The sequence below is a fragment of the Dromiciops gliroides genome, chromosome 2 (genome assembly GCF_019393635.1).
Source record: "Dromiciops gliroides isolate mDroGli1 chromosome 2, mDroGli1.pri, whole genome shotgun sequence".
NCBI lineage: Eukaryota > Metazoa > Chordata > Mammalia > Microbiotheria > Microbiotheriidae > Dromiciops > Dromiciops gliroides.
In genome coordinates this window covers 16037415-16062882 of record NC_057862.1, presented here as the reverse complement: position 1 = coordinate 16062882, position 25468 = coordinate 16037415, and the positions used below count along the sequence as shown (strand labels likewise).

General features: G+C 35.9%; 1 protein-coding gene across 1 annotated transcript in view; it reads left to right on the top strand.

The window, feature by feature from the left end:
- The window catches only part of PCDH15 (protocadherin related 15), a 2141593-nt gene that overhangs the window by 1904395 nt on the left and 211730 nt on the right, over positions 1-25468 (top strand). Inside the window, exons 23-24 of the mRNA XM_043982395.1 lie at positions 14548-14853; positions 16021-16245. Of these exons, the coding sequence (XP_043838330.1) occupies positions 14548-14853; positions 16021-16245 (531 nt within the window). The remainder of the gene's footprint in view (positions 1-14547; positions 14854-16020; positions 16246-25468) is intronic.

Below are 25468 nucleotides of genomic sequence, written 5' to 3'. Positions count from 1 at the left end.
AGGAGAGGATGAGATGGATAGTGTCATAGAAACAATGAACATGAACTTGGACAGACTTTTAGACATAGTGGAGAATAAAAGGGCCTGACATGCTGTGGTTCATCGGATCACAAAGAATCAGACACAAATGAACTGAACACCAACAGTGTCTATTCAGTTCTTAATAAATGCTTGTTGATGACCTTCAAGATCTCTAGACCAAACTCCTCCAAAAAAGAGTAAGGGAGGAATAGGATTTAAGGACACAAATCATGCCCTTCTAATATACAATTTCCTTTGGACTAGACACAATTATTTACCTCCATCTTGTTTCACCTTAGTGTCTAGTAGCATGTTATCAACACAACTCATAAGAGCATATATTGAGGGGGGGTTTGTATTTATGTAGTCAGTACCTGGCACATATTAGGTATTTTATAAATGATTTATCATAATCATCGTTGTTGTTGTTATTAGTAGTAGTAATATTTTGAAATAGATCACAGGATTATGAATTTAAAACTGTAAGAGACTTGTACTTTTTCAACTTGTACTTTTCCATGGATTCCTTACCAATTTCCTACAAATGTAATAAGCCCTACCAAGTTATAAAAAGGCTTCTCTTAAATCTTTACAACACCTAGCTATTGATTAATATCTCCACATATATTTGGATATACAGGTATGAGTATATACACATACATACATATATGTGTATAAATATATACACACATGTACATGTGTGCATGAATGTGTGTGCACATGTCTTCATAAATCCATGCTCTATACAAATGGTTCCTTCAATGACCTGATGTTAATTAAAACTGTTAAGTCACATAATACCAGCTATATTCTCTGGTTATTGGCTCTACCCGATCTCACTGAGTGAGGCCAGTTTCATGGTGAGCAACAGGTTTAACTTTTTGTAGCACTTGCCTAAACAGGGTATATAGTCTTTAATAAGAATAACCTCAAGTCAAATGATATTTATTTGGAAGATGCACAAGACCACACATATCTTTTTCTTTCTTGTTGCTTCAGACATGCATGGCTGAGGATGAACTAGTACCTTGAGCCAGTTAATAGTCTCTTTTTTTCCCCCAGGAAATGATAAACACCATTACTTTTACATGTTCATGGTCCCAGAACCACTTAACTGGTAAATCTAGCTGTCCTTTATCCTTGTTTGATATTAAATACCCACGTCATTGCATTGCAGTGGCTCTGGGAGTGGGGTGGGGATCATGCTTTGGGCCAGTAGCCAAACTATTTTACAGTGGTAAGACAGAAAGGAAATAAATGATAGATACTAATATTATTGTAAGCTTTACAAGAACAGGAACTGTTTCACATTTGTTTTTGTTTACTCAATGATTGATCAATTGAGGGGGTAACAGAAGCTACAACAGGGATGAAAAGCAGGCATCTCCAAATAGAGTCATTTGGGGGTGAGACAGGAGAGCAGTAATCCTCTACTGATACTTTAAGTTAGAACTTAGAACTTGTGGCCTCCTGCCAGGAACTCAGCATCATTCTCAATATATGCTCTCTGAACAGTAGAGTGTTTATCAGCAATTCGTAGAATTGCTTATCTAGTCACATTCAACTGGAGTCTAAAGTTATGTTGGTTGGTACTAGCTCTAACAAGTGTGTTGTCTAGTCTTTAAAAGACCAGACTAAAGAACATAATTTATGAAACCATGACAACATTAACCCAAGAAAACAATGAAAATGAATGTATGTTGAATGTACACATTCATACAAATAAGATATAGTTAATTATGCTGTTTATGTTGTGATTCATAATGTTAAAACTATATAAGAAGTAATTAAGATAAAATCAGGTGAGTAATTATGGAAATTAGTTACTATAGTGGCTCAGTGAGAGGCATTAACTATGTGCTGAACAAGTGATTTCCTATTGTAACTCGTTATTCTTCATAAGTAGGGGCTAAGCTCATTTCTGTCTGAAGCAATGAATAGTGTGTACTTTCACTCCATATATCTATTCCTTGGATCAAATCCCTATTCTTCCCACCCTAGCTGATTCTGTTAATGATACTTGTTACAATCTTACTTTCACATTCAATAGAGTGATTTTTAAAATTTTATTTTATTTTTAATTTCTGGAACAAAACAAGCATATCCATAAGATAGTATAATAAAAAGATGATTGCACATGAAACTGCAAATCTAATAAAATACAACACTCATTTCTATTAAAAACACTTGAACGTATTGCTATAAATGGATTTTTCCTTAAATTGTTAAAAAGCATTTATCGAAAACCATCAGCAATCATCTGATCACAGAGTTTGCCTTTGTACCTTTCAGGTTACATTTAAGAGAAGAGTATCATATAGTAATATGTTGCATGTAAATGCACATTTTCCTTTTCATCTTTCACTTCAGAGCCATTCATGAGGAAAGGGATTCTGAGAAAACCACAAGAGCCATAAGTGAACAGAATTGATTCATTCTATTTCTTTGAAAACAACAATAAGGAAATGAAATCCAATCTGCAGAGAATCTGAGTTAGGGACTCATGGGTGTGGTAGAGCCATGTTGAACCAGCTCATGAGAGCTTCTTGTTAAATTTTTGGTATGAGCATTTCCATCTCAGAAATTGGCAAACACCACAAATCAAGGCTTGATTTATTGTTTTGTTGATTGTCTAGACTTTAGAAAGTGAAGGAGAAAATGGTAAAAAAAAAAAAAAAAGTAGATTAGCCTGAAAACTGTGTCACACATACATTTCCCAGAAAGCTAGTTGCTAAACATTTAACAGCATAATGCTATTTATGGGAACTGATATGTTTTAGAAACACCTTCTTAGAGTAATTGTCTTTGGATAGTAAGGTACTATAATATAATCTTTAGTCTACTCTATATACCAGGAGTTCTCTAGATTTCTAGAAGTTAAATGGAGGCACTAGCAGAGCTAAATTATATTTATTTAAATCCAGTAGATATTTAAATGTCTGCAATGTTCATATAGCCAGAAAACTAGTCCTGGAAGGGACACAGGTCATCCAGTCCAAACCACTCATTTTACAGACAGGAGCATTAAGATCCAGGAATATAAAATACTTGCCCAAGGTCACAGTCAATAAATGTCATAGGTGGGACATTCAAGGCATGTTTCTGAAACTGAGGATTATAGTATGATTCCAGATCCAGTATTCTATCCACTGTATCATAACATCTAATCTTCAAAACTAGCAATAATAGGAAGATCTTTTTTTCTCTTTTGAGAAGAATAGAGATTCTCCATTATGATGTAATTTATCACATTCTCCATATCTATGCCATGCTATCTTTTGGCGTGATTGTGACATGTCTGGTTAGGATAGCGTAGTGGTTGGTGTCCTCAATCAGGGCAATCATATAGACTTTATTTGGCCTCTGCTCATCCCTGATAGCTGAATTTGGAAGGTATAGAACTGTTTAGATATCCTAAGCAATTTTGTGAATCAGATATCAGAAGTTTATAAATCAGAAGTTTCTGATAATGTCTGATTTTATAGAAAAATTCAATTCAAGTACAAGACAGAGAGACTGTACTTGATGTAGATAGAATGAGGATGGGGGAAAAGGAACGAATTTGAGAAATGTAAGAGATAGAATTGATAGGACCTGGGAGCTGGGTAGGATATGTGTTTAAAGGCTCAAGGGGTAACAAAGATAAAATAAAAACAGAGGAGGAAAGAGGTTGGACCATAGACAGAAAAAAATGAAGATGAAAGGAAGAACATCTGCAGCTATATCAATGTAATCACTATGATTCTTCATATATTTCCTGTAGGGAGGTGATGGAATCAGACACTGACAAAGTTGATGCTACAAAGTTAGTCTCTCAAGGAAATAGGAGAGCTGGTATAACAACAGAACACCATACCTATTTAAGAAAATTATCACCTAAAATGTGTTATATAATTGCATATGTGTAGCCTAACACCTCAGAGAGATAATATTTGCAACTCAAAACTTTAAATAAAATATATATTATTATTTAAAAAAAGAAAATAATCACCTATGATATGCCTTTTCTCTTCCTTTTGAGTTAGTACAACCAAAGTTATAGTTATATACACTTGATTAATGAAAAGAGGTGACAATTGGAAGCTGGGCTTTGCCATAAACTAGGGATTATTCTTTCTGGGATAAATAGAACTTTTTTTTTTAAATGGGCTTTTTTTAGTATACAATGAATAATCAATGGAATGGATCTCAATCAGAGAAATGGAGGGTGCTGCCACTCCACATTGGATTTCTTGCAGTATGTTGTTTTTTTTGGGGGGGGGGGTTAGGTTTTTGGGGGGTTTTTGTGGGGCAGTGGGGTTTAAGTGACTTGCCCAGGGTCACACAGCTAGTACGTGTAAAGTGTCTGAGGCTGGCTTTGAACTTAGGTCCTCCTCAATCCAGGGCCAGTGCTTTATCCACTGCGCCACCTAGCTGCCCCAACACATTGTATTTCTTGAGACATTAGGTGTCTTTCCCAGTACCTTTTGCTAGTGATCTTCCAAAATCTCATCCAATCAGGTTTTAATCTGCTCAGTGATGGCCAACCTACTTTCTAATAGAAGCAGCTGCAATATCAGCAGTCACAATCCAGGCCTCATGGTAACATGTTGATTATGAGGACAAGTTAACTCCAGAAATATCATTATAAAGTTGCAGCTATGGCTATTTATTGCTTTGATGTACTACAAGAGGGAAAGAAATGTGTGATTTTTCTTATTAACAATTTTAATTAACTTTTAATTGATTTCTAGGAAGATAAATGGTTTCATTATAGCATTACACACTGAGCACCTTTGCTGGATATTAAACATCAATACAAACTTCTTGACAGTACTGCTGATAAAAGATTTTATTTTGGGTTATCTTGCCAAATGTCTTTAAATTCATTTATAAAGGCAAACAAAACATACTGCCTCACTCCCCCAGTTCCAATTGTTCAACTTACTTAGTCTTCTTCAATATTTCTTTCATTAATGCTGAGATTTACAAGAAAGAAGGGAATGTCTGCATATGACATCTTTTCAGATCCTACCCATAGGTGCAAATTTTAGTGTTGGGCCTTACAGAGCAGCCACTATGAAACTCTCTGTGCCCCCTTTCCACAATTTAGTGATTATCCTACATTGTGGGGACTGGATAAAGGAACTAGTGAAGTCAAGTTTGGGGAAGAGAAGATTCAGAAAGGCTGTCATGTGAAAAAGGTAGCCCCATTCTGCTTGGCCCCAGAACCATTGACTATAAATGACTAGAATTTATGATAAGGAAGTTTTAGATTTGACAACAGAAAACTTTCCTGGCAATTAAAGCTCTTCAAAAATCGAATTACTGCTTTGGGAGGGAATGGGTCATGCCTTACTATCAGTTTTCAAGCAAAGATTGCCTAACCACATATCAGGAATATTATAGAAGGAGTACTTATTCAACTATGGATTGAATCCTATTGTCTACAAGGCCCCTTCTGGCTTTGATATTCAATTAATCATAACAATCAAATGAAAGAACCAAATGTACTTCTTATAGGAATTAATTCATTTAATAGAAGATAAAAGATGGCATATAGAATGATACATGGTTCTAGCTCGTGAAGGCTGTGCTCAGTAGCCTACATATCTCATGTTTTTTACCCCTACTATCTTCCATATCAACCTGGAAAACTAGAAAGAACATAGAGAAGGATAATAAAATGATAAAGGGTATGGAAACCAAGATTGTTCAGTCATTTTTCACTCATGTCCAACTCTTCATGACCCCATTTGGGGTTTTCTCGGCAGAAATATTGGAGTGGTTTGCAACTTCCTTCTCCGACTCATTTTTACAAATGAGGAACTGAGGCAGATAGGGTGACGTGACTTTCCCACAGTCACATAGCTGATACATGTCTGAGACCATATTTGAACTCAAGAAGATGAGACTTCCTGATTCTAGTCCCAACATTCTATCCACTGAACCTCCTAGCTACCCCATGACAGACATGGGCTGAAAAGAGGAGCATATCTATTTAACCCAGATGAATTGAATTAACCCACTAGCTATCTGAAATTGTTGAAGGATCAGCCTTTAGAATTGGGATCAAAGTTATTCCATATATCCCAAGAATTATGGAAACCGTGGAAATAGATGGGGAGACATAGAAATTATGGGACTTTTAGCAAGTCACTTCTCTCTAGACTCCCATTTTCTCATCATCCTAAAACCAGCTTTGAGGCACTCTCCCCTTCTTGTGTGATAGAATCATTCAAATACATTGAATCATAGAATTGTTGAATGGTAAAGGATCTAAGATGTCATCTCTAAGCCACCCCCTTCAGGGTACAAAGATTGGGCTGGGTTTGGTGATCTCTAAGGTTCCTTCCACTTTGAAGTCCACAATCCTATAAACCTAAGAATTGGGAGATAGTATGGTACAGTGGAAAGGAAAGGAAACTAAAACTTTGAGTCAAAGGACATCCATTTGAATCATGGCTCTGCTACTTACTACCTCTGTAACCTAGCTCAATTTCAGTTAATATCTCTCATGCCTTCCAGGTCTGGATATGTGCTCCTCGGTTCCTAACCATTCAAAAATGGAATGAACCATGTCACACACCAGAGGCATTTGCAATATAGGAAGTGCTCAGTCAGAGCACCTGGATGACCACCTACACCTCATAAGGGATGTTATAGAGATAATTCTTTCTTCAGGGAAGAAGAGAACCAGATTGAATGAGAAGCTCTTTGGAGATTTCCAAACTTTACCCCTGCTCAGTGTATACTGTTGCTCATCTACTTATGTCCCTTGGTTCATTTCCTTCCCCCAACCCTCCAGAACAAAACAAACACAAGCTAATTAAATTAAACCATCCCAAACCCCTCTCACTAATATGAACATATGGAGTAATTTTAAAGCACCGTTTCTCCTTAACTAAAATGTTTATTTTTTTCCTGGGTGTCATGGTCTGAATATTGTCAACCTGATATGCAGTATGGAAAAGATGCTTCAAAAGGAATTTCATACACTTGATTTTATACACTCATTGAACTTCTTGGTCAATATAGGGTCAATCAGATTTTATATTACATGTCCTTCATAGGGAATGAAGGGAGGTAGCATGGTATAATGGATTTTGAGCTGTCCTGGGAAAATATTAAACTAGGCTGTGAATTGTGCATCACAAATATTTTTAAGGTATAGGGCAGTCCATGTTACTCCTCAACTTGCAAATATTCAGTGGTTTTCCCTGATAATGAGATAAAATACAAATTTCTTATTCTGTAATTTAAGGACCTTCAAGGTCTTGCTCCAGCTTGCCTTTCCAACTTCTCCATGAGAATTAATACAATTTGGTCAAGACAGAGTAGATGCTTTCTTTTATGTCTAGGAAAGTTCCTACAGCTGAATATACTTGATTAAACTTTCTGTATAGATATTTAGGGTCATAGGCAGAATATAGAATATCAAAGCTAGATTTGGCTCTTAGAACATGGAATTTCAGAGAAGGAATGTATCATAGATAAACTATCTCAAAATGGGATCTATGAATCCCTAGTGTCCTTAAGGCCCTTTCAGTAGGTCTGCAAGATCATAACAATTTTGATAGAAATACTATAACATTTTTTGCCTATTAAAATACTACTCTCTTTTATAGCTACATCTATGTGTGAGGCCAGTTTTCCATCATATACTTTGATGAAAAATGCATCAAGGATTATCTAAAGGTTATCTAAAGAAAGAAGAATGAACTAGAAGTTGAAAGGGAGAAATAGAAAGGGGCAAATTATTTCGCATAAAAGATATAAGAAAGAACTTTAACAGTGTGGACCTGTGTACTTTACTCTCAAAGTAGGAATAAAATACACACTCAATTGTATATAGAAATCTATCTTACCCTTTAGGAAGCTAGGATGAGAAGGGGACAAAAGAAGAGGAGGCTGATAGAAGGGAGGGCAGATTGGGGGAGGAAAAAGTCAGAAGCAAAACATTTGGGGGAATAGGCATGGTGAAGGAAAAGAGAGAGTAGGTTAAACAAGGGGAAAAATAGGAGGGAAATACATAGTAATCATAACTGTGAAAAAATACAGTAAATTTCTCTGATGAATACAACTGAGTCAAAATCATGGAAATAGGAAGAATTCCTCAATTGAAAAATGATTAAAGGATATGAACAAGCAGTTTTCAGATGAAGTAATCAAAGCCATCTATAGTCATATAAAATGCTCTAAATCACATTTAATTAGAAAAATGCAAATTAAAACAACTCTGAACTATACCTCACATCTATCAGATTGGCTAATATGACAGAAAATAAAAATGAATGTTCGAGGTGGTGTGGGAAAATTGAGACACTAGTATACTGCTGATGAAGGTATATAGTGAGTCAACCAATCTATAGAACAATTTGGAACAGTGTCCAAAGAGCTATAAAACCATGCATACACTTTGACTAAGAAATACCAATCCTACGTCTAAATCCCAAAGAGATAAAAAACAAAAATGAAAAGGATCTATATGTACCAAAATATTTATAGCAGCTTTTTTAGTGGTGGCAAAGACATGGAAATTGAGGGAATGTCCATCAATTGGGGAATGGCTGAACAAGTTCTTGTATATGATTGTGATGGAATATTATTATGCTAGAAGAAAGGATGAGCAGGATGGTCTCAGAAACCCCTGAAAAGACCTATGTGAATTCATGCAAAGTGAAATGAGCCGAACCAGGAGAATAGAACATTGTACACAGTAACAGCAATATTGTATGATGACCAACTGTGAATGACACAGCTATTCTCAGCAAATGTTATTCATCTCCAGAGAAAAAACTGATGGAGTCTAAATGCTGATCAAGGAATATTTTTTCTTTGCTTTCTTTTTCTTGTTTTTTTGGTCTGTTTTACTTCACAACATGACTAAAATGGACATATGTTTGCATAACTGCATATACATAACCTATATCAAATTGCCTTCTAAATGAGGGGCAAGAGGAGGGAGGGAAGAAAGCAGAGAGGAAGAAAGTTTGGAATTCAATTTTTTTTTTTATAAATGAATGTTAAAACTTGTTTTTAGGGGGCAGCTAGGTGGCGCAGTGGATAGAGCGCCGGCCCTGGAGTCAGGAGTACCTGAGTTCAAATCCGGCCTCAGACACTTAACACTTACTAGCTGTGTGACCCTGGGCAGGTCACTTGGCCCCAATTGCCTCACTAAAAATAAAAAATAAAAAAAAACTTGTTTTTACATGTAACTGGGGAAAATGAAATATTAAATTTTAAAAGAAAAAACAATGTATCACAACAAATTGAATGCAGAAGCCATTATCTTTCATTAAGCCAGGTATTAATGGGATTTGCAAAAACATGTAAAATTGTGCCACACCTCATATTTTTGAAAAGTTATTTTTCATAAATAATGTGTTACTTTACATTAACAGGTCATGGGTTTGTTATTATTATTATATTATTAATAAATATTTAAATTGTCCATTTTTCTAATATAACAAATATTGACTGATACAAGCCACATAAACAATTGCTCCTTGGATACCTACATTATATTTTTTATGGGGTTAAATGACTTGCCCAGGGTCACACAGCTGGTGTCAAGTGTCTGAGGCCAGATTTGAACTCAGGTACTCCTGAATCCAGGGCCGGTGCTTTATCCACTGCGCCACCTAAGCATCCCTGATACCTACATTATTTTAAAAGGGAAAAGTTGTTCTTAGAGAAAAGATGTTTGAGAACCCTTGTCTTAGCTCATAGAATATTCAAAATATTTCCCACTGAATATTGATTTTATTGAAAGCATAAAACATCAGTTTTAGGAAATGTCTTGCAATATAGAATTTTGGAGCTAGAATAAACCTTAGAACACAGGCTTTTAGTTCCAAAAGAAACCTCTGATTTTAGGAAGTCAAAGTCAAGTGGAATCTCAAACAGAAGAAAAAAAAGTCTCAGAAAGAAGGGAGCTTAGAACATAGAACAAAGAATACCTGAGTTATAAGGAACCTTAGAACCCAAATTGTCACTTAGGTGCCTGAGAATATAGACACAGAAAGTCCACAATATAATAACCTTAGCAATCATCTTGCCCAATTTCCTCAATTTTATAGCCATGGAAACTAACACCAGAGATATTGAGGAAATTGTTTGAATAGTTTACTCTCTCTTTTAAACTAGTATATTATTTTATTTGTCTCAATTGATAAGCCATTTAATTTAATCATTTTACTAGTTTTCTCACTGCTTCTTCAACTGACTGAGCAGCTGTTTGACTACATCGCCAAAGTAATAATTTCTTTTCAAGATTAAAGTAATCATTTCTTATCAAGATAAAACCCAATTGGGAAGTGGAAGAAGGCAGTCACTTTTACCTCCTCCCCTCCCATTTCTGTTCACAGTATTCCTTTTCCTCACTGAAAATTCTTGCCTCATGTCCTTCCACTATGTGTGGATCATATAATTCTTTCTCAAAAGACCTTATTCTCATCTAATTGTCAACTAAACCCAGGTATGTTATTAGCTAATAGCTTTATAATATGCCCTTAAGGGGCCTTTACTAAAGATTTCTAATCCCCCCCCTCCAACCCCCGAGATAAAAAAGAAATGAAGCACTTATGGTAGAATTTTAAACATGGTACAATGAAAAAAGGCCCTTGATTTAAAGTAAAAAGTAAAAACAAAAGAACAGAAAAAACCATGATTCATAATCCCATGTCTTCCCGGATAACTGTAGGAAAATCACTTCACTTCTTTTCTAGGGTTGTTTCCTCATTTGCAAAATTAAGGAATTGGTCCTGAGGTCCTTTCCAGAATAAAATGTAGGAACCCATGAACCAATACTAGGGCAGGGATTGTAAGACTGAGACACTTCTTCACTGATCCTCTTCTGAATATCTCTAAAACTGCTCCTGGACTATGGCATATCACTACTTAAAATTATCTGACTCTGAGAAAAAGGCTAGATTATTGTTTGGAAACCATCAGGCTCTTTTCTTGACCCCAATCTTCCCATTAAAACAAAGGCCTCGAAAAATTATTTGACTCTAATGGTCTTTCCCACGATTGAAGAATGTGTTCACGATGTCAATGATATACACCATGGTCTATGAAAGTGGATGAAGTGGCTTTATCAAATTTGCAGAAATTACAAAAGCCATGTGTTTCTGGCTCAATATCTATAAAATCAGCCAGCCAAGTCCCTTGTTTTTCTCCCTCTCCTTGGCATCAGTTGCACATAATTATCATTTCACAGGTGTTAAGATTGATTCCAGTTATTTTGAAGAAATACAACACAGTGCCTTGTAACAGGGAATGATCTTGTATAACAACTGATCCTATTTTATATTCTAGTTAGTTGAGTTTTTGATGAGAGTAATTACTTATCAGAATTTTTCTGTTGGTAAGATATTTATTTGAGCCAAATTTCCATTTGATTCAAAGTAATTATAGAGTTTCTAGTTTTCAGGGTAATATAAACGGACTCTTCCATTTTCCTTCTTTGCTTCTACTCCATGTGCTGAAGGTGCCCACCTCAGTTCTTGAAGATTACGGTGGTATAGCATTCATAGTGTCAGGTCCTACGAATCTTACCAAGTGGAATAAGTTTCAAGTTCAAGGCCACTAATGTTTCTTGTTGTAGTATCAGCCTTGTGACATTCAGAGAGGTTAATTGATGGCAATTCAGCTACGGGGAGAGGATGTTTTTGACCACAGAAACTCACAAAGATCATTGACTATAAGTATGAAAGGGTTGTGATCAGAAATCGAGGAGGGGCAAGTCATGGAATGAATTTACATATTTTTTGAACTTTTAAGTGTAAATTGATTATAGCTCCTAGAAATGATCTGCAGGTATTTGTAATATTCACTAGGTCCTCTTTTTCCACATTTGTAATAATCAGTTGCCATCTTTTCATCATATTTATCATAAAAATATACATAGCACACCTATCTCTTCATGAAGAATAATTTCTGCATCAATTCAGTGATGGGCATAGTGACTGGGTTAATTATTTCATTGGTATAAGAAATGTCCAGTGAGAAATAGTTTCTGCCAAATGTAGGTCAGCACCCTCTTTGAAAGTTCTACGTTCTTAGAGCACCATGAAATAAAGTGACTTGACCAGGGTTACTTGGTCAGTATGTGGCAAAGGAAGACTTGGACATAGCTCTTCCTGGCTTATTCCTAAGTGGGTTAAGTTTAGAGGACCAATTGAATTAGTGGAGAAGATATGGTCCCTGCCTTTATGGAGCTTAGAGTCAAGTAAAATATTAAATTGTTCTCCCTAGATTTGATGTACACATATATCTAGGAAACATACAGACAATGAAAGAAAAAATAACTTGCATAGAACATACCCTTATGTACATGGTTTAGAAGGAAGGAACAGTGATGTGGGGAATGATGAGAAGGGGGTAGAATTTTGTGTCTAAACAGGGCACAACCAGATCTCTCACAGATATTCTCCTAGTAATGCAATAAAGCTTTATAATATAAGTAAGGTTTGGAAAAGTTAGCTTTCTGTAGTTTTCATATATTCTCAAAAATCCTTTCCCTCCTTTTCCCTTATCTCCCTTTTAGTGACATGCTACTAATGCTTCTTTCTCCCTTCATCTCCCTTTACTTCTTTTGTTCCATGACATTTCTTTTTAATTTACAGGATAAACAGACTAGCCAGACAATCATCACCAAATGTTAATAGGATATTCTTGCTGACAAAGCTCAGCATTTAGGAAGAGATACATGGAGAGTTCTTCCTAGGAAGATACCTAAAAAGCTTGCTTTATTGTTCCTAAAAAGATATTTGCTAAATTCATAAAGATAAAAAAATTGTTTTAACCTTGAGCATTGTCTCCTTACATTAAGCTGACAGGGAAATTGTATGGAAAAAATAGATGCATAAATATGTTTGAGGCTAAATAGCTACAAAATTGAAAAGGAAGAGAGATCAAAGGAAGGAAGTGAATTTCCTTGAATAAATCATTGTATTGTCTGAAAAGCTTTATCTCAATAGTAAATTATGGCTTGTCCCATTTTAGCTATTTTTCAAATATTTGCAACAAAAAGCAGATTTTTGATGATGTGTTTTGCTTCCCATGGTGTATAATCTAATGTCAATTATTTTAAAGCTACTTTACAAACTATTTTTATTATAATATACTCAATCACTAATGTTAATTATCAATGAATAGTTCCATAGTTTAGGGATCTGTGTTTTCATATATTTTAAAATGCTTTCTTCTGGTATAGATTGGAATTTTTCTATTATTTGATAATTAAATTAAATTCCTGTGATCAAACTTCATCATTTTAGAGCTAGGCTAGAGATAAGACCTGTTCTAGGAGATGAGTGAGATGTGATGATTCTTGCCATAGAATTTATGGTCTTTATGATATATAGTATGTTATAAGAAAGAGATATTAGATTTGTTCTACTTGATCAGGAAAGCCAAAACCAGTAGGACTGGGTAGAAGATGCCCAGAGGAAGATTTAGGCTTGATGTAAAGAAATAACCCTAACAATTAGTGCTATTCAGAAATCAAATGGGTATGCTAACTCTGATGTAGAGGGCTCCCTTCATTGGAATTTGAACAAAGATGGTTGAAGTAGAAATTTATCTTTGAGGATAATTTGGATTGGACAGTCATTGGCATCCCATACAATGCAGAAATTCATTGGGTCTTTAGTTGTTTAATTCTTTGAGGTTTACAGGGCCCCTTTAAAATATTGTACTTCATTGATTCTGATATGGACACACACCAAGGACATAAAGACCATAGAATAAGAATGTAAATCGATAGTAGAGAGAGAACACAGAACCCTAGATTCAGGAGGACCTGAGTTCAAATTTTATCTCAGACACTTGGAACTTACTAGCTGTGTGACCCTGCGCAAGTCACTTAACCCTCATTGCCCTGGGGAAAAAAGCTTATTGATGTTCCATTAAATACAACCATACCTTTTCCTTATTTTTTTCACCAAGTGTCCTATCACACACCTGTAATGGCTGCTACCAGGGGAGGCAGCAACTGGTAGATCTCATGAGGTTGAGAGTTCTGGATTGCAACAAGTTAAGCTGATAGTTTGTCTGCAGCGTCTGGCATCAGTATGCTGAAACCCAAGATCATGGGATCACCACGATTCCTAAGGAGGGACAAACCAGCAAAGATCAGGGAGATGGTCAGAAATCTCACGCTGATCAGCACTGGGGAAGTGGCTAAGTGGTGAAGGAGATAGAATAACAGGCCTGGAATAAGGAAGACCTGAATTCAAATCTAGCCTCAGACATTTACTAGCTGTGTGACTCTGGACAAGTCACTTAACCCTTTTTGCCCTAGTTTTCTCATCTGTAAAATTAGGTAGAGAAGGAAATTACAAACCCCTCTAGTAGCTTTGTCAAGAAAACCTCAATTCAGGTCATGAAGAGTTGGCCATGACTGAAAAGATTAAAGAACGGCCTAATGTACTTCCAATCAAAAATAAAACTATTAAAATTAGTATTTCATGCTTAATGTAATTTATTGGCAGTAAATCATGAAGTTATTTTAATCTCCTTGTTTCTCATTTAATTTAGGCCACAGATCCAGATGCTGGCATAAATGGTCAAGTGCACTATAGTCTAGGAAACTTCAACAATCTTTTTTGGATTACTTCAAATGGAACTATTTACACAAGAGTTAAGCTTAACAGGGAAGTAAGAGACTACTATGAGCTTGTTGTGATAGCAACAGATGGAGCTGTGCATCCTCGGCATTCGACATTGACCCTGGCAATAAGGGTCTTGGACATTGACGACAATAGCCCAGTTTTCACCAACTCCACTTACACAGTTGTTGTTGAAGAGAATCTCCCTGCGGGAACCATTTTCCTTCAAATAGAGGTATGTGAAAAGTACTATACTTTCTTAGGTCAATGTTAGTATTTCTCTAGCTAATTTGCCCATAAATCATTTTTCTTGTGAAATTTATTAGTAGAACTCACATATGGTGGGGTAAGAAGCTGGGAGACAGATTATGTAAGTCAATCAACAAGTAATTATTAATTTCTTAGTATGTGCCATGCACCATGGGAATCCAAGTACAAAGAATGAAATAATTTCTAATGCTAATGAGCTTACTTACATTCTAACTCACATATGTATGTATACACACATATTGGAATATAGTATTTATTCTAAATTATTCTTTTTAGAAACATTCTCAGTTTTCTTGAATTAGAATTCGAGGGAAGATATTATAGGTATCATTCTCTCCCTCTTGGATCCTGTAGATCCCTTAAGAGTTCACCCTAAGAACCAGCTCCTACAAAATGCCTTTGCTAATCACCAGACTTTTCTAATTACTTTATATTTATTTTGAATATATATTGTTTTCATTTAACTTTACCCCTTGTTATATAAGGTTCTTGAGAGCAAGGCTTATTTCCTTTTTTGCATTTGAATTCTTCATCCCTGGAACATAAAGTGTATCAAATCAAGTTATATAGAATTTGATTGAATAAATGAAATTATACATATTGAAAAAAAGAAAATAAACCTGGAAGCTTCTATCCTTAATATTGTTTCCACTAGAATAATTTTTGTTGTTGTTGTTTCTCTTGTTTAGTTTTATTGGTAACAACACATTTATTAGTATAAACATATATATTTTTTCTCTTCCCAAAACTATAGTATGCCTTTCCTTGAGGGTAGATGCTGTTTTGTCATTGTTATTGTTTTGGTATCCTCAACATGCAGTACAGTGTCTGGCACATATTAAGTTGGTGATGAATAAATCCCTGATAATTGAATGAAAGGAAAAAAAGAAAAAAGAAAAAAGAAAGAAAGAAAGAAAGAAAGAAAGAAAGAAAGAAAGAAAGAAAGAAAGAAAGAAAGAAAGAAAGAAAGAAAGAAAGAAAGAAAGAGTGAATGAATGAATGATTTTGTAGAAAGTTTGGAAAGTCCACAGTACCCATGGCACTAAAAGGGTACTTGAATTAATCCTGTATCTGCTTCATCAGTTTTAAGAACTCCTCCAACCTAAACCGTATTCTTATTGTCTCATTACAGGCAACTGATGTTGACCTTGGTGCCAACGTTTCCTACCGAATTCGAAGCCCAGAAGTTAAACACTTATTTGCCCTGCACCCCTTCACAGGAGAATTGTCCCTGTTGAAGAGTTTGGATTACGAGTCCTTTCCAGAGAATGAAGCCTATATCACTTTTCTCGTGGAGGCTTTTGATATTGGAGGAACCATGCCCCCAGGCATTGCCACTGTCACAGTGATTGTGAAGGTAAGCAAAAGATAGCATACATTAAAAAAAATAACTTGGATGGATATATCTAAGGACCACAATGTTTGGGAGGGTCACTGCATTCTTTTTTTTTTCTTTTTGTGGGGCAAGGAGGGTTAAGTGACTTGCCCAGGGTCACACAGCTAGTAAGTGTCAAGTGTCTGAGGTCAGATTTGAACTCAGGTCCTCCTGAATCCAAGGCCAGTGCTTTATCCACTGTGCCACCTAGCTGCCCAGGTCACTGCATTCTTAATCATTAGTGTTTCTTTTTGTCCATCTTTTATTCATTCCTCTATTACTTGTCCTACATGTGATGTGTCTTTATTTTTTTAGCAGTTGTTAGAAGTGTTTATGCTATACTTTCTATTCACTTGTTTTTTTCTCTACAATCAAAACATGAATACAGATTTAAAATAAAATAAAACTATGCAAATTTTAAAAGGAGAAAGTGTAGTAAAGAGTCTATTCTCTTAAGTCAGGAAGATACGAGTTTATTTACCACCTCTGATAGAGTGGTTGTGATCCTGGATAGGACACTTAATCTCTAACCTTAGGCAACTTTCTAAGAATTAAAATTTACAGAATAGTTCCTAAAATGCCGATTGATCATAGAATGACTGAGTAAATTATGCTACATGAATAGAAAGGAATATCGACTGCTCTAAAAATCATGGATTATGATGGTGTAAAGTGTAAGAAGACTGAAAAGGTAGAAAGGGCCATATATAAAGGGCTTTGTTATTGATGGAAAAATATGGAAGAAATGTGATTTGTTCTTTTCTTTTTTTTTCAATTATATTACTATCAATATAACTGGATCTACCGGGGTCATGGAAAATTTGCTTGAAAGTTTAATAAAATAACTGAGTCCATGATGTTGATTGTGAAATTGATCATACCTAACATTTCCATTATCTTTGTTTGGAGATTAATTTTAGATATCTTCAGTATGTTTATACTCATTTTATAGATAAGGAAACTGAGACTCGGAGAGGAAATGGTTTTCTCATAGTTATACAATTAGTGTTAGGAGTGGAATTTGAAAAAAAAAAGAAAGAAAGAAAGTCCTTACATACACCAAAATATTTATAGCAGCCCTTTTTTTGTGATAGCAAAGAAATGAAAATAAAATAGATACCTGTCGTCATTGAATGACTAAGCAAAATGAGCTACATGAATGGAATGGAATGTGATTGCTATAAGAAACAATGACTAAGATGACTATAGAGAAGGATGAGAAGACATGAATTAACTGATACAGAGTAAAGTAAGCAGTCAAGAAAATACTATATATAACATAGAAAAAACAGCAATCTCAAAAGACTAAAAAAGTCAACATTACAAAATTACCAAGAACAAGCCTAGCCCCAAAGAACAGACAGAGAAAACTTCCCCTCTATTGGAAGGGAAAGGAAGAAACAATCATTAAACACCTGCTATGTGACAGGCACTGGGCTAAGGACTTTACAAATATGATCTCAAATAATCCAAAACAATCCTGGGGATAAGTGCTGATATTCTTCCCATTTTTTAGTTGAAGAAACCCTGACAGACACATATTAAAGGATAAACCCATTGTCACACATCTAGTAATCTAAGTTCAAATTTGAACTCAGGTCTTCCTGACTGTTGGATTGTACCATCTAGGTATCCTTAGTGATGGTAGGAATTTATGGGTATATCACTGAATATATTTTGAGATTTTTTTCAGTATATTGATTGTTTTACTCTTTTCTCTCTTTCTCTTTTTTTCTTTTTAAGAAAAAAAAGTCTTTGCTATATATAATGGCTCTCTGGGAGAGAAGATGATACAGGGGGAAATTGAGACAGTCTAAAAGCAAAAGTGTAAATAAAATATATTTTAATTTTAAGTGGAATATTTATCTAGGTCTCTTCATGTTTTAAAGTCAATGTTCTTCCTATAATACCATGCTCCTTCCAACAAAAAAGAGGTCATTCCATAGAAAATAACATTTTAGGAGCACTGAGGTATGGATTCTCATATTTTCTTTATGAAAAAATACTTTGGAAAGACATAGATCTTATTATTCCTGAAAGGAAAAAAAAAGGTGAGCGAGAAAATATTGACAACCAATCCATATGTCTGTATTCTCATCCCTCTGAGAAAATGTATCCTCCCAATGTGGACATCCTAAGTGAAGATTTGGGAAGGGAGTAGACAGGATTTCTCAATGCATGTTCTAGAAGAAATTATTTCTCATCAGTGTCATATATGACAAATATGGATGCAAGACAATATAAAGCGAGATCCCATTGGGCTCATTATTCGATATTTTTGTATTTTAAAAATTGATTCAGTAGAACAAAATTAAATCGTGTCTTCCAATTAGATTTTTCCCAAGTTTATGCCAAAACCAAAATTTGAAAGATGTCACAATTGACAACTTTCATTGGCTCCTGAACATTAATATAAAGTAAGGCACAAAGGGGGAACAGTATGCAACAGAGACATTATCCTAGACATGAATGAGATCCTGGGTAGTATCCAAATTAAAAAAAAAATGAAGATTCCTTCATTGATGGTAAGGTCCACATCCTCCTATTACCTGATGATAGCATGTGGGTTACAAAAGCCATATAACATGGTAGAACGTTCCTAATAAGATTGATCTCACACACACATACACACACACACACACACACACACACACACACACACACACACACACACACACATGCACATACTCACACCACGTCTAGTTTAAGAAGGCACATAGAACAAATCAAATGATTGAATAATGCCTATTGTCCAAATACTAATATAGAGTTGAACGGATAATTTATAAAACTGGTTCATTAATACATATGCTTTGGACTGATTTTTCATTGGTCAATGGACTGGGAAAAGAAGGGAATGGAAAACAGAAAGTTGACTCTATTGCTTTTGGAAATTGCCCAATACTTTTAATGATCCTAAGTTTTTCCTGAGCTAAAGACTCATATTATTTAAATGATTTTCATGATGACACTGTAATATTAAGAATCATGAAATATGATGGGTCAAGTAGCCATTAAATTTATTTTGGATGTTTACTTTTCCATTATATCTAATTCCGTTTACTCAAATTCAACACACATTTATTAAGTAGCTATTATGTTCTATGTTCTTGACATTAGGGGATAGGGAAGGAGGGAATTAGGGGAAATAAATAATATAACCTTCCTTGATTTATGTTATATGAGAAAAGGACACATGTCCATATTCAAGGAATCAAAAATGAAGAGGAGAATCTAGGGGAAGGGTGACAGAAAACCAGGAAAGGGTAAGAAGGAAAAGATACCTGTAGGAGCTTATGCTTTGGCTCAAACTTTGAAGTTGGAAAGCTGTCTAAGAGAGAAATAAGGAGAGAGGAAGTTCCAGGTACGAGTGACAAACTGTAAAGTCATAGATATAGACGATGAGTGGGTCAAGCATGGAGAAGAACAAAGAAGGCAATATTTCTGTACTGTAGTGGGAATGGAGAGTGATTTACAATAAAGGTAGCTCAGAGATTGACTGAGAATGCTCAACTCACTTTTCAACTGAGGCAAGCAGGGTGGATTTGATCAAATGAGAGAATCCCCAGTGCTACAGTATCAGAACCGCTTAGGTTCAAGGCCTTATATCAGTTTTTGAGTTGCAGACACACATCTTTACCAAACCCTAGATAACCTTTCTGGGCATTTGGGGATATGCCAGCCAGCCAGAGATTGATTCCCTAAATCAGCAAAGGTCCTCATTCTAGTAAATTGCAAAATGGTAATTGCATCTGGTAATACTAGATTATGAAACCTAAATCCTTCCGGGGTCCTATGCTTGTCTCCCCTCAACTTCTCAGCTAAGAAGGCATATATATTGGATAGCTCTATTAGATGTTTGTAGGCATGAATCTAATCAATGCAGTTTTGTTTACATTTTTCTATTTCTATATCTGCTATTCCCTAGAGTATTCCACTAGGAATCTACCTAGCACATTTTTGTTGTTCAGTTGTTTCAGTCATATCTGACTCTTTGTAATGCTGTTTGGGATTTTTTGGCAAGGATGTCAGAGTAGTTTGCCATATCCTTCTCTAACTCACTTTACAACTGAGACAAGCAGGGTTAAGTGATGTGCCTAGGGTTACATTTGAATATATTCCCTCATTCAGGAAGTTTTTCTGGCTTCCTATTACGTTGAAGATAAAATGTGTCTCCATTTGATTTTGTGCTGAGCACTTTAAAATTTTTATTTCACTTGATCCTCACAACATGGCAGCTAGATGATATAGCAAATAGTGTTAGGTGTGGTCAGCAATACTCATATTCCTAAGTTCAAACCTGATCTCAGACACTGACTTACACTGTGTAAGTCACAACCTTGTTTTCCTCAGTTTCTCATCTGTAAAATGAGCTTTAAAAGGAAATGGAAAACTACTCCAGTATCTTTGCCAAGGGAAACCCAAATGGGGGAATAAAGAGTCAGGCATGACTGGAATGACTTAACAACAATAACCTCATAATAACCCTGAGTAGAAGGTACTAAGTATCGTTATCCCCATTTTGTAGATGAGCAAACTGAGGCAAACATAATTTAAGTTACTTTCCCAGGGTCTCACAAATAGTAAATGTCTGAAGGTCCACTACTCTATCCATTATACCACTTGGCTGCCTAAATGAAAGTAGATGCCTGAATCCTTTTTAGCAAATTTGCTTAAGTATGCCAATGGGGGAAGATACTATGTTTGGTCAAATTAGACTAAAATTTTTCTTTTTCTGAGATTAAAAAAAAACACACAAAATAATGTTTTTTCGATATAGGAAGCAAAAGATATTTAAGTACTTGTCATGTGCCAAGTACAGTGTTAATTGCTTGTGTTACAAATAAAAAAGCAGAAAACAGTCTCTGATTCTGAGGAGTTGACATTCTAATGGAAAAGACAAATAGTACCTAAATATGCCCATAAGATCCAAAACATCTGAAAAGTGACCTTAGCAGGAGAGGTAAGTTCTAATAGTTGGATAGGGGTTGGGGAAGGCAGCCACAAATACTTCCTGTTGAAGGTGATCTGTGAGCTCAGTTTTGAAGTAAGCCAGAGATTCTAAGTGGAGGAAATATGGAGGGGGAACATTTCTAGGCATGAGAAATGACCAGGGCAAAGGTATGAGGTAGGGGATGAAATATTATGTGATGAAACACCAAGTAACAATAAGCTAAACCTTTTAGCAAATGGAGGGCAGCTATGAGCCAGAAGAATGAAAAAAAGAGATAATTTTTCCTTAATGACTCTCTGCACTCATTCCAAATAATGATTATTTTAAAAGGACTTGGTGTGGTGGTAGAGGGAGGCTCTCTAACTTCTGTGTCTCTAAATTTTCTATCTAAAATTCATGTGGGGAAGAATAAAATATGTTTTTAAAATACAGTCATACATACATGTGAGCATTTTTTTCATAAATCTTATCGAATAAATTGAAGAAACCCATGACAAATACTTTCATTGTTGGAATGCTGAGGAGTCCCATTGGTGAAATTTGATTGAAATTTTAATGGGAAATTTGGAATTGAAATTGTGTTCTAAGAACTGGTAAAGTAAAATAGTTTTATGGATCAGTATTGCTTTGTCTCCACAATGACATTTCTAGTCACGTGGAATCAGTATTTGTAGTGACATATTAGGTGATTCATTGGAGATGTGGAAGGGTACTGCAGGATGACAGTATCCATGTGGCACCTGTGTATTAGTGTCTAATTATACATGAATCCAGAGCACCACAGTGGAAAGTTAGCCAGCCCCAGAGTCTAGAAGACCTGGATATACAGCCTATCTCTGACACTATGGTCTGTGTGAACCAGAAGATAGAATGTAGTCTCTTGGTGCTCCCAAGAAAATCTCTCAGGTTTTCACCAATAGGCTATTTGCTAATCTCTACAGGGAGGGAGATTTTTTTTTGGAGGGAGAATTCTTTATATAAATGAAATCACATATCAGGGTAAAAAGAAATATTTCATGATACAATACAATAAAGTACAATGCAATTCAATAAAACAAACAGTACTATGCAGGTAGCATAGTAGGGCAAGCTTTTTCTCCACACCAATATGGAATTTTCCCATTTGTCTATATTGGTCTATATATTCATCCCAGGATGTTTTACCTCCCATAAAATAAGGGCAAGGCAGGAACACCCACCCAATCCTGCTGAAACTCTGTAGACTTGCATGGCATCATGGATCTGCACTGCATCTTCTTAGAACTTATCTAGTCTTCAGTACAATGCATGAGACAAAATGGTCCCACATTGTGAAGGCTTCAGGAGCAGTACAATCTGCATTTTAAGGGTTTCTCAATTGAGATTCTGGAGATGACACAATTAATAAAGGAAATTCCCTTTGGAAAGAGTTCTGCATAAGCAGACTTTTCTGTGCCAGGGGAAGATAGATCATGTGTCATGTGCCTTTAAGCCATGAAGTGAAGGAAAGGAAGAATTTATAGAGAGAGAAGAGTAGACTTCCCTCTTTATGACTGTTTCTGCTACTCCAGATACCACCAACTTAGATAGAAAATGGTAAAAAATTGATAAGATACAGAACTCTATAAAGTATATTGTAAGTTAGTTTCCAGATTAGAGAACCTCCATGCCTTTGGAGTTTGATGATCACTATTCCAGTCCCAGCCCTGTTCTATGCTGTGTAGTTTTGGACATGTCATCTTCCCTCCTACAGGCTCAGTTTCCTTATATGTAATCAAAATAATGAAAGGGTTAGACTAGATTTTCTCTAAGGATTCATCTGGCTCTGGTGACTATGATGCACAGTAAATTCTGTTCATTGATAAACTATAGAATTGTAGTCAGTACAAGAGCATTAACCCAGAACTGGGAGGCTGGAGGTCCAGTTTGCAGTCTTAACTCAGGTAGAGAGTGAATTTTGACAACTAATATAATCTCTTGAACCCTAAAGTTTGTTATTACATGATCCCAATAATTAACTGCTGCGTTTTCTGGTGGAACAATAAATTTTACTTCCCAGAATTATGCTTTGAAAATAAATGAACAGGGGGGTGGCTAGGTGGTGCAGTGGATAAAGCACCAGCCCTGGATTCAGGAGTACCTGAGTTCAAATCCAGCCTCAGATACTTGACACTTACTAGCTGTGTGACCCTGGGCAAGTCACTTAACCCCCATTGCCCTGCCCAAAGAAACAAAAAATGAAAATAAATGAACACTTTTAAGTATCTAAATATGAAAACTAGGATAGCAAATCAAATTAGGATCACATGACCATAAAATGAGAACTGGAATGCATTAGAGAAGTCATATAGTCCAACTCGCTCATTTATAGATTAGGAAATTCAGGTTTATACTGGTGAAGTGACTTGCCCAAGATCATAGAAGGATTGTCAGACAAAGAATTTGAATCCAGGTCTGCTGACTCTAAAAACAATGTTATTTCTATCATACCAAAGTCCCAAGTCTCCCTTCAATTCAAGCAGATTCAATTCAAAAATTCATATTTATATGCTGCAAATATTTGCAAGGCATTGTGCTATGCTATGTACTGGTGACTCAATGACAAAACAGAATTAAAAACAATAGTCCCTGGTTTGAGGCAGGGCATAGAATATGGCCACAGATAAGTAAATATATGGCAATTGAAAAGGAATAGATGGCTGAGGGTAGCAATTAAATAGGGCATCTTGGAGAAGGTGATGTTGAGAAGGAAGGAAAGAACCTTAAAAGGTGGAGATTTGGAAATAGTGTAATCTAGGCTCAGAGTCATGTTGTGTGAATTCATGGAGGTAGGAGATATAATGTCAGATTAGGAAACAGCCAGGAGGCCAATCTAGCTGAAAAGGACTTTGTTTGACAGTCAATTATGGGAAATGATCAGAGAAGAGTAGGTTGGAGACAGACTACAGAGAACATCAAATTCAAGACCATAATAGGAGGATCAATTTTATTCAACAAAATTCTCATCAGTCCCTATAATGCATGAAGAGGCATGTTGTGAGGTACTGGGAATATAAAGCCAAAACCAACCAACCAACCAAAAGTCCTTGTTCTCAAGACCCTTACATTTACCCAACATGGAGAGCCCTACATAGAAAGGAGGTACAAAATTTTAGTGGGTTGCACAGCCAATAGGAGTCAACAACATGAGATGGCAGCCAACAAACTTCATGGTATCCTGGACTGCATTGAGAAAGCTCAAGAGGAAGACCTTCCAGGAATAAGAAGGTGATAGCCATACTGTCTCTGCCTAGATCAGACCACATCTGGACCACCCTGCTCAGTTTGGGGCACCATATTTTTTAAAGGCATTGATAAGCTAGACAACTCCATTGATGAACAACCAACAGGGTGAAGGGTCGGTTTTGAATTCTTGCGATATGAGGAACATTTAAAGAATAGAGGAATGAGAAGTGAAGGTTCAAGTGACAGATGATAATGAGGCTATACATAACTTGTTGAGGGAGAAAGTGCTAGCAAGGAAGGGGATTGGGACAAGCTTCAGTCGGACATGTGAACTAAGAATTCTACAAGGCAGAGGTGAGGAGCATGATCATGATAGTCATGGAAGGCATTCCTGGTAAAAGCATGGTGATGGGAGATGCAGTGTTGTGTCTGGGGCATAAGAAGTAGGGCATTTTTGAGGCAGCTAGGGGGCACAGTGGATAATGCACCAGCCCTGGATTCAGGAGGACCTGAGTTCAAATCGGGCCTCAGACACTTGACACTTACTAGCTGTGTGACCCTGAGCAAGTCACTTAATACTCACTGCCCACCCCCCCCATAAAAAGTAGGGCACTTTTACTAGAACATGGGGTATGTGAGGAAAAGTAATGTGTACTATGCTGGAAAGGCAGAATGAAGACTATAGGCTTTAAATGACAAACAAGGGAGTGTGTGTTTCCTTATTCCTTCCATGGGAGTCCACATCCTCTGTTTACTAACAGTTTTGATAAAGTGTTTGTATATCACATAATTGATAATCTATTTATATTCAGAGAGACTTGTACAAAAACCAACTCCTACAGGGAGATTGTCAAGAAGATTTTTATTTGACCAAAAAAATAAAAAAGAAAAAGAAAGAAAAAGAAAAAGAAAAGAAAAGAAAGTTGGGAAATGCAATGTCTTCTTGTCATTTTTAAAATCCAGTATTTAATAGTTAATCCATGAGACCAATTATTGAAAAATGGCATGAGAGGGGAAAAAAAAAAAAGAAACTTCCATACTTAAATC